This window comes from Benincasa hispida, chromosome 8, assembly GCF_027475165.1.
Source record: "Benincasa hispida cultivar pf3 chromosome 8, pf3_genome.v1.1, whole genome shotgun sequence".
Lineage (NCBI taxonomy): Eukaryota > Viridiplantae > Streptophyta > Magnoliopsida > Cucurbitales > Cucurbitaceae > Benincasa > Benincasa hispida.
Window position 1 is genome coordinate 19,228,839 of NC_143485.1, and position 10,604 is coordinate 19,239,442.

Here is a 10,604-nt window from a genome sequence, read left to right on the forward strand (position 1 = left end):
GAACCTTATCAGAAGAGAAGAAACTTGGGAGGGCCGAAATTAAACATGTTAAAACAAAGTTGATAGACAAATGTTGTCTCCTTTCAAATACAATTGACATAATGATTGAACTTCCAAAAATCCCTCCACCAGTGCCCCTTAAGCTGAATGGTAATTAGCATATCAGGCCTACAATCTTGGTGCCCTGACACAGCACAACGTGGAATCCTAGGGAGCACACCGTACTGTGATGTTATATGTCTCGAAACAAAGACACCATTTTGCGTATTAATTATCAATATTATTATTACCTCCTCGTGGGTCTGCCTTACAGCAAGGCCAAGCTTTGTCCTTTGCCCTTTCACACTTCAAAGAGGGAGCGGAAGGGCCTGTCTTTGGGGGGCTCAGTCAAGACATCCATTAACCAAAATGAAAGCAACCTTATCCATGATTCTGACCACTCACATTTCATTCTCAAAGCCCTCGAAACTTTCTTTCACATTATACACAAGATTAGAAGAGGGGTTTGTTTCTCTCTTTCTTCATTGAATATAAACAAATTGAAGTTTGAAGCTCAATGAACATAGACTGCTTTGACAATTATGGCAAACCCGACAAAAAAGACTTAGTACAATAAGTAATATAGAAGGATATTACTATTGGGAAATTGGAAAATGGTGTTAAAGATGGAAAAAACAGGAGTTGTGGTTTTCAGCTTTCAGCTTTGTCCAATGAGAACTCTTAATATTCTTCATCAATTGTAAGAAGTTATCTTCCTCTTCCTTGGAAATACTTTTATGGGTAAGCCATCTTTAGGTACAGGAAATGGACCGTATTGTATTCCAGATTCCTCTCCCACTACTTTCCATCTGATTACCCAAACAAAAACAAAGCCAAGATTAGCCCACATAACTAATTCTCTCCTTATAGACTCACTCAGACATTTTCACAAACACCTGACGAGCACCACTCGGAGACATCACAATTCAATGAGACATTTTCACAAACACTTCGTATGCAGATTAGGCAAACAACTAATTAACCCACCATCGTAATTCAGTCAAATATTTCCAAGCCCACATCTTAAATTCAATAGTGACATTTTCACAAACACTTCATAGGCATTACTCAAAACCCCCATAATTCAATTTCGACGTTTTCACAATCACTTCATAGGCAGCTTAGGCTAACAACTAATTAACCCACTATCATAAATCATAATTCAATCAGATATTTCGAAGCCCACATAATAAATTAAACAGTGACATTTTCACAAACATTTCACAGGCATTACCCAAAAGCCACATAATTCAATTGCGACATTTCCACAAACAGTCATGTGTACAAAGAAACATCATAATCTGATTAACGTAAAACCCAGATGAAAGAATCAAAATTCCTACCACTCTTGACGGCTGGATCAGCAAAAGAAAAACATAAGGTGTAAAACGTTCAAACGTGGAGATGGAAGAAATAGGTTCGGTGAGTGGTGATAGAGAGAATTATGATTGTTCCTTACAGCTGGCTATAGCGGCTTGTTTTGTCGCCATGGGCATAATCCTTGACAGGCCAATTCTTCGCCATTTGTGTGTTATTTTGACAGAGAAAAGTATGAGAGAGAGAGGAAGAAATAGATTAGGGTTGGGATATTTTGAGACCAAATGATTGGGATTTTGCGAAATGGACTCTTAGGGATGTAAACCATCCTTTTTATACGTGAGGATTCGACTTAGCTTATACCAAAGTAGAAGTTTTTTTTTTTTTTTTTAATATACAACAACTAGATAGTAATCAAATCTTTGACCTCTACGAAAAAAGTCATGTCAACTACTGTTGAATCAACTATCATTGAACTAAATTCAGTTTGACAATAAAAATTACTCCTTACATTCATAATTCTCACATTATTTTTAAATATTTATTGTCATAGTAAACCATCAATAGAAATTTATTCAATCTTACTATAAATGACTTCCAAAAAGCTCACCCTAAATTGAGTGTTCGCCCTGAACTTTCAATTTATTCTCTAGAGCCCCAATACTTTTTTCATATTTAATTTTATGCCCCAACTAGGTATCTTACAATTTCTCTATATTGCATACTAAAAGGGGGGAGAGAGAGAGAGAGAGAGATCAAGTCTATCCCATTATTTTTAATCCAACACACCCCTAAAATATACTTCTAAAAACAAGTAATAATTTAAACAAAAATCTGATTTATTAAGTTTCTTTTTTTAAAGAAATATCACATAATGAAATGATTTTGAGTCACACATAAAGGACATATATTTATTAAATTTAATGATATGACCTAGAAAAATAGAAATAACAAATCAAAAAAGCTCATAATGGTTAGTCAGGTATATATGAGGCATGTCACTTCAATTTAATAAATTATTTCTAGATAAGCTTAGGTATAAATCAATCAACAAAATAGAACACTATTTAAAAGAATTGTAAGAATGACCTTTTTATCATATTAGGAGATATATCAAACATATTAATCCTAATTGACTCATATTTAACCACAAAATTAATTCAAAAAGATATATATGATGAAGAAAACATTAATTATTCATAATATTGAAACATGCTTAACTACCAAAATTTAAAATTATATACTATAATTCATTATTACTCATGAAAGTCAATGTGAATAGGAGGTGACAAGCAACAAAGGAGTTATTGGGAATGTAATGTTATGTGTGTTATTTTTTTCACTATATACTAAGATTTGATGCATGCATGCCACGTGTACTAATGCATGCAACAAAAAATCCTACCTTGTTTCCTTCCAAAAATTTAAAATAGAAAAATAAATAATTTCGATTAAATCCTAAATTTCATCTGTCTAGTTTGGGAAGTTAAAATTTTAGAGAGTATTATTTGTGACTTCATCAAATGATAAAGACTGTTTATGAAGTTTCACCAAATATAAGAACAAAATTGTATTTTTTATTTTTTAGAAAAAAACTTAAATCCAAACGTTCTCAAAACTATAAACGCCACGTTCATAATCTAACCAATAATTTTTTTTTATTAGATTCATGGCTCAAATGAGTTACCAAATATTTAAAGTCTCGTTTGACAATCCTTTTGATTTCAATTTTTTTTTAATTAAGCCTATCAACACTATTCCCACCTCCAAATTTCTTCTTTTATTATCTATTTTTTATCAATAGTTTAAAAAACCATGCCGAATTTTGAAAACTAAAAAAAAATAGTTTTTAAAAAGTAGTTTTTATTTTTAGAATTTAGCTAAGAATTCAACTATTGTAGCTGAGAAAGATGCAAATTATTATAAAAAATATGGATGAAATAAGTTTAATTAAAAAAAACGAAAACAAAAAACCAAATGGTTATCAAACAGGACATAAGGAGTTACTAATTTTTAAAATAATTAAAAATTTATTCAAAACATGTCATACATCGGAAACTTTCTTTTTTTTTTTTTTTTTTTTTTTTTTTTTTTATCAAAGCGACTATAAATTCTACTAACATATGAATGTATTAGCAACTTTAAGATACGTAATTTGAATCTCCTCACCCCTATTTGTTCTTAAAGATAGCCTTTTTAACTTTTTTAAGGTTTCAAAATAATTTGTAAACTTCGAGGAAGAAAAATAAAACATAGTAAACCCATATGAGATGGTAAAGGGGTCCTTTAATATTAAGGGTAATTAAAAAGGTGGCATCTTGCAGAGAGAAAGGAGGACCCTTTTGATAATATTTTAATGGTCTTCGCCGACTTTGCGGGTGTTTGTGGAAGACAGAAGGACAAAAAAAACCCTCGTAAATTCATGTAATGGTAAATAAGAGACATGATGTTAATAAATGACTAAGAGGTTATGAATTCAATTCATAGTGGTCACCTACTTAAGATTTAATATCTTATAGATTTTTTTGACACCAAATATTATAGGATTAGACGGACTATATCGAAAGATTAGTTGAATTGCGTGCAAAGTTTTGAGAGAAAAGAGAGGGACAAAGAAGCCTTTTAGTTCCAAGGGTTGGGGTATTTCCCTTTATGCATATTCAGATAAGAGAAAGGAGAAGGAGTGGAGAGCCTTATATTTTAAGGGTAAGGTGCCCTTAGATGAGAAAGGAAAAAAGGACCACAGTTCCACAGCTTAAGGAACGATACTAAAGGAGAGGACCACAGCCAATGGAAAGATTAGTTGACCTTGTAGTCAATAAAACACCCAAACCAGAAAAAAAAATGGGAAAAAAAAAAAAGAAAAATCTTTCTTAAACCTGTTTTTAAAAATTACATATATTTTTTTATTAATTTCGAAAATTTGGCTTGATTTTGAAAAAGAAAAAAAAATGATTTTCAAACGGAAGACAAAATTCTAATTAACAGCCATATATATATGATCAAATTTCAAGAGTTTCATAGCCATGCATTAAACTTCTATATACCTAAAGAAAAAGACTAACAAAACAATCCAAAATTAGGGTTTTACACCTATCAAGATAATCATTTGAAAGAGATGGCCAAGTATAATTCAATGAATAAATAAAATATGAAATTTCTCTCTCGTACTAAAAAACAGAAAGAAATGATATTTACACGGATAAAAATAGAATTTTCAGAGAGAAATAGATATTAAAAGTATTTCAAATCTACAATAAAATTTAAATTACATGTAATAGATTAAAGATGTGTTTGAAATACATTTTCAAGTGTTTAATTAAAAAATAAGTTATTTTGAAAAAATTGAAATATTTTGACAACCATTCGAAATAATTTTTTAAGTATATTTTAAACGATTTTTATCTAATTTTTTTTTAAAAAATAATTTTTTTTCAAAAATACTTTTTTATCAAATGAATGACGCCTCATTCAATAAATTTTGTTTTAATCACAGAAAAAGTTGTGGGAAAGGGGAGAGAGAAAAACCTGTAAGTGGTGGTGAGGTGGTGAAGAAGAACAAGCATTTCAAGCTTAGCCATCTCACTGCCTGGACACGAGTGCACTCCATTTCCAAATGGCATGTACGTGTTTGGTCTAGGTGGCACCTTTAACCCCCAAAATAAAGAAATTATATCTTAATCAATTTATCTCGAAACATCGGATTTCAGATACAAAGTCTAAGAAATTTGGATTCAAAAGATCAGATTATCATGTCAAATAAATTTTGATTGATAAACTATTATTTAAATCTCATTTCATAATAATTTTATTTTTAATTTTTTTAAAAAGGATTACTACAAATATCATCAATTAAATCCAACCCAAGCACAATACAAAAGAATATGAAAATATATAACAAAATTTATATTTTACATTCAAACTCTATCAGTTGACAATCGTATCGTTAGTAAGATCTATCAATGGTAGACTATATCACTTATAAGAGTCTGTCAACGATTTAGTTTATCATTGATAGATTTTATTATATTTATAATTTTTTTAAATATTACTATATATTTAATTATTATCCCTAAGTTTGTTATCCTATATAATTACCCTTTTAAAAATAAAAATTCATGTTGGTTTCTTCTCTGTTTTCTTATTATAGTTTTTTAAAGTAATATTTGTACTTTTAATCTCAATCTAAAAATAAAAATAAAAATTTTTAATTTTTTTTTTATTTTTCAAAACTTATTTCTCTTTTTTATAGAGTAAGAACTTGTTGACCAACATAAGAGTCAAAATAGTGTGTATCAACTTAATTTTCAAAAAAAAAAAAAATAATAATAAATAAGACCTTAAGTTATGTCAATCCTATAATGTGATCGATTTGCCTTATAATAATCATTGATTGTGGATTAAATCTATACATGTTTTTAAGAGTTTAAATATATAAATTCGAGATACTTTTATAATTTTCCTTGTATTGTTCCATCAAATCATATAAAATTACTGACCGCCTCCTCGAATAATTAATTTTCAGATATACCCTACAAAAGTAAGTACCTCACGTGATCTGACACTTAGAAAGATTTGAAGTAAGAGAGATATATAAAGAAAAAAAGAAAAGAAAAAGAAAAAAGAACAGAAAATTGATATAAATATATATTTGCTTATACACATCGAAAACGACATAGGGATGTGTTTAGATAATAGCGGCATTGATGACCTTATATTTGGATGACCCACTTTACAATTTCTCTTTATTTTAATTACTTGTTAATATTATTATTACTATTATAGAATAAAAATGATTTAAAATATAATTAAAAAAATTACTTCTAAGAATCTTTTAAATAATTTAGGTTTAAATATTATTTAAAACTCATAATTCTCTCTAATACTTTTTTGATATATTTAAATGAAGTTGGGATAGGATGAGGGTGCTAATTCAATATTTTATCTTTTTTTAAAAATAATAATAATAAATTATTTTGATTTAAATATTTTTTGCTTTAATTCATTTTAGTCTCTATACTTTCAATAAATTCATTTTTATTTTTAAGGGACTAAAACAGTTTTTCAAAATAAACAAAAATTTAGAGTATATGGACTAAAATGAATATTTAAAAAATTAAGGACCAAAATACATAACTAAATCTAAAAGTACAAAGACAAAATAGTGTTTAAATTTAAAAAACTTAGGAATGACGAAACAAACGCCGAGACTAAAGAGATCAATTTTGAAAATATATTGGAGGACTAAATATATATATTTCTCAAAATTCGAGGACTAAAAAGAAAAGGGAAAAAAGAAGAGGGGGTAATTAATAAATAAAAACATATAGGTACCTCGAATCTTGAAGGATCAAAGTTGTCGGGGTGTGGGAAGAAATCAGGAGAGTGATGAATGGTTCTGAAGAGTGGAAGAACTTTCCATCCTCTTGGGATTAAATAACCTTCAAATTCAACTTCTTCTACTGCTTCTCTGAATGTGAATGACACTACACTTGCTCTTCTTAGGGTTTCTAGGATCACCTATCCAAAATATAATACCAACTTTATTTTTTATTTAAATCAACTTAGTATATTGGTTGAGACATAAATTTAAATCTTAATTTCCACATGTTCTAAACAAAAGGAGTTGGTTTGAATTTTTAACTTCTTAGGTTTGAAAAGCAAACATCTTGTCTAACTCACAAATATAGAAATCAAACTCTAACAGATATAATATAATAAAAAAAATACAAATTTAGATAGCCTATTATTAATAGATCATACTGTTGGTAAGAATCTATCAGTGATAGACTATATCAAAGGTAACAGTCTATCAACGATAAAGTTGCGATTTTTAAAAAAATGATGTTATACACTTGGTTATTATCTAAAAAAAAATACTATCAATTGCAATTATTCTAGTTTGGATTTTGATCTTTAATTTTTTTAAAATGAAAACCTTAAAGAAAAAAATAATTGCAAAGAAAATAATGAAAAATAAAAATAAATTTATTTAGTTCATGACCGAAATAATTATTAAATAAAATGGTTATTTTTAAATAAAGAAAAATATGTCAACTTATTTATAGATATAGCAAAATGTCACTATCTATGAGTGATAAACCACGATAGACTGTGATAATCACGGTTTATTAGTTAGTGATAGAAGTCTATTGCAATTTATCATCCATAGAGAATGACATTTTGTTATATTAAAAAATACTTGAAACAATTAAAATAATTATAAAAAAAAAAAAAGAAAAGCTTGAAGTGAGCATAAAAATGAAAAGTATACCCGGCTAGTGAAGGGCATGCACCTAGTATCATCCCACGAAAGGCCACGGTTCCCTTCGCACACTTTACTTTGTAAAATTGCCTCTTGCTCCTTCTGAATAATTATTAATTAATTTTCTCAAAATTTCAATTTTATTTACCCCAAAAATAAAAAATAAAAATAAAAAAGGTAAATTTGGTTTTACATTAACAGCTTCTAGAAGATGGTGATTGTCGTGTAAGTACTTGAGAATCCATGTTAAAACACTAGCTGTCGTGTCTTGAGCCGCAAATATTACTCCTATTATATTATCTGCTATTTGTGAATCACTCAGCTTCTTTTTCTCCTCTTCCTCCACGCCCCCGCCGCCGCCGCCTCCGCCGCCCAGTAGCACCGCCAGCAACCCACCTCCATACTCTTTCCTCCGCCGTCTCTTCTCTATCAATTTCACCAATGTCTCACTCAACACCTTCCTTGCCTAATTATATTAAACCCATTTCAATATTAATGTCGCCAAAACGAACATAGTTTCAATGACACTCGTCCTTGGTTTAGATGACTGATATTATATTAAAAAAAATACCTTCATTGCTTTGCGAAAAGGGGTTCCGGGAAGATCAAGAGGCATAGAATTGTAGCCTTTTTCAAGGCATTGGTACAAATGTTTGATTCTCTCAATTTCCAAGTCTTGTTGGTCCCCAAAAGCTGAGATCATTGCCACATCAAAAGCAAACTACAACACACAAAAACCAAACCCAAAAAGAATATAAAATAAAACACACACAAATATCCAATTAAAAAACAACACCACTTCATTCATGTAAATTAAACGTAGCAAAAATCTTTCCTATCATGCAAAACCATTATTCCTCTCTTTCTCTACCTTTTTTTTCTTGTTTAGATATTCAAGATTTATTTTAATTTTTTCAAGAAATAAATATAGTGGTAGGTAGTAGAAGATTCCTAGGAATAGTACAATTTTCAAAATAGAAAACATTAGAAAAAAAGAAATTACCCTTTTCATTTGTTGCAAGGTGTTGATTTGGGAGTTATTCCAAGAGGGGAGAAGGTGGAGAACAATGTTCTCAATTTGAGAGATGGAGCCTTTAATAGCTGAAGGCAAAAAGGAAGCTTGAATGAGCTTCTTAAGATGAGAATGGTAAGGACCTTGATGAAAGAACAAAGCTTGAGGACCAATCATTCTCTCTTTGCTTGGTGGATAAGTTGGCTTGAACAAATGAGCTTTACTCACAAGCACAACTCTTGCAGCCTTTGGACTTGAAATCATCACACAAGGACAACCCAATATATGCGTCTTAAAAACATCCCCATATCTATATAACAAACAAAAACAATCAAAAACCAGGAACAGACCGAAGACACGGATTCAGTATGTCGTAATTCAAAAAGTATATATATATAAAAAACAATCTCGTAGTTTTAAGATCGGAGAAATATATATTAAAAGTTATTGGAAAAAATTTGTTGGGAATCAGGGTTTTGTAATTTGTACCTTTTCTGCCTAATGGAAAAGAAGGAGTTTGGGTTTTGGGTGTAGAGTTTGAAGGTCTCGCCGATGTAAGGCCAACCCATGGAACCGGGGGGAAGAAGTTTGTGTTTGGGGTGGCGCCATTGGAGGCATAAGAGGAAGACACAGAGACCAAAGAAACAAAGAAGAAGAAGCATTCTTATTATTTGTATGAAAATGGACAAACAAATAAAGGAAAGTTTTAATTCATGGAGAGCAAAAGGAGTGTGCAAAATTGGGGTTTTTATAGAGTTTGGAAGATGAGGAAGGGAGTGGGGGAGAGTCTTTGGTTTGAAGACAAGTGTCACTAATATTACACAATAACACTTTATTATTATTTATTTGTCAGGCCCTTTTTGAGGAAAAAATATTTAGCAGAAATTATTCATAAAGCTGCAATAATGTGATTTACAGTACCAATTGCTTCAAATTTTATTTAGTAGTATAAAAAAGAAAAACAGGTAGATTTTTTAATCTACGTCTAATAATTATTATAAAGTCAGTCACGTTGTAATGATTTTATTGAATAATTTGACCACATCAATCTGAAGAAGAAAATTTCAATTCAATTTTGTGCTTATGTTTTTTTTTATTCTAAAATTGTTGTTGTGACAAAAAGAAAAAAAAGCTAGAAGTTAATTCGTCTTGGTTTATTATATAGGTTTTGATTTTTTTTTAGATTTATGGTGTTTATATTAATGGATTGAGTTTGTTTAGGTTTGTTTGAGAACAATTTGATTTTGATATTTTATTGTAAATTTCGGCCTATGTATGTTACTTGCAGCTTTTGGTTTGATTTATTTGGTTGTTTTCAAAATCTAAGTCGAGATTTGAAAATTAAAGAAAAAAAAATTAATTTTTTTTTTTTTTTTTTTGAATTTGACTTAAAATTTAATTATTTATTTAGAAAAGATGAAAATATAATATTAAAAAATTAAATAGTTTTCAAACCCACCTTAATTTTTATTGTTTAAAATTGTAATTTTTGTTTGTAACTGAGACTTCTTTGATTTGTTTCTTTACTCTTACCAGAGTAAAAAAAAAAAAATCTTGAAGTTTAACTATTTGAATACAATTAATATACCGGTTAGGTGTTAATCTAAAAAATTAGAAATATCAACTTGTCCGAAAAGTAAAATTTTATAATCCTAATAAATGAAGTAATTTAGAATATGGAGGCTAATGGGTATATATATATTTCTCAACTTTATATAAAGATAGAAAAATATGTCAAACTATTTACAGAAATAACAAAAGAAAATACTGATAAACACGGATAGATTTCTATCAACATCTATTAATGATAGATTTCTATCAATTTTTATAACTGATAAACACTGATAGACTTCTATCATCATCTATCAACTAATATCAAAGAAGATAAAATTTTGATATTTTATGTAAATAATTTTCTTTATTTTTCTATTTTTGAAAATCTCCTTAAAAATTATACCATCTCTAGATTTA

The 10,604-nt window shown here is 29.0% G+C and overlaps 1 protein-coding gene across 2 annotated transcripts; it reads right to left on the reverse strand.

The window, feature by feature from the left end:
* Positions 1-24: 24 nt before the first annotated feature.
* CYP707A2 (cytochrome P450, family 707, subfamily A, polypeptide 2) lies at positions 25-9,372 on the reverse strand. 2 transcript variants are annotated; one of them, XR_005483379.2, is made up of 9 exons: positions 9,123-9,372; positions 8,625-8,943; positions 8,193-8,342; positions 7,815-8,087; positions 7,631-7,723; positions 6,691-6,876; positions 4,885-5,003; positions 291-848; positions 25-207 (listed from the first exon to the last, which is right to left on the reverse strand). XR_005483379.2 is itself a non-coding variant. In XM_039038780.2 (8 exons), exons 1-8 carry the CDS (start codon positions 9,293-9,295, stop codon positions 734-736), a joined length of 1,428 nt encoding a protein of 475 aa, XP_038894708.1. In that variant the 5' UTR covers positions 9,296-9,372; the 3' UTR covers positions 25-733. The 2 variants fall into 2 exon arrangements, 1 of the variants encoding a protein (XP_038894708.1); XM_039038780.2 differs by having other exon boundaries at positions 25-848.
* Positions 9,373-10,604: the final 1,232 nt, after the last annotated feature.

Excerpts from the sequence above, each read along its gene's own strand:
- CYP707A2 (XM_039038780.2), bottom strand. The coding sequence starts at position 9,295 with ATGCTTCTTCTTCTTTGTTTCTTTGGTCTCTGTGTCTTCCTCTTATGC. Across the intron at positions 8,944-9,122 it reads TTTTCCATTAGGCAGAAAAG|ATATGGGGATGTTTTTAAGA; the intron begins GTACAAATTACA and ends TTTGTTATATAG. Across the intron at positions 8,088-8,192 it reads CTTTTCGCAAAGCAATGAAG|GCAAGGAAGGTGTTGAGTGA; the intron begins GTATTTTTTTTA and ends TAATATAATTAG.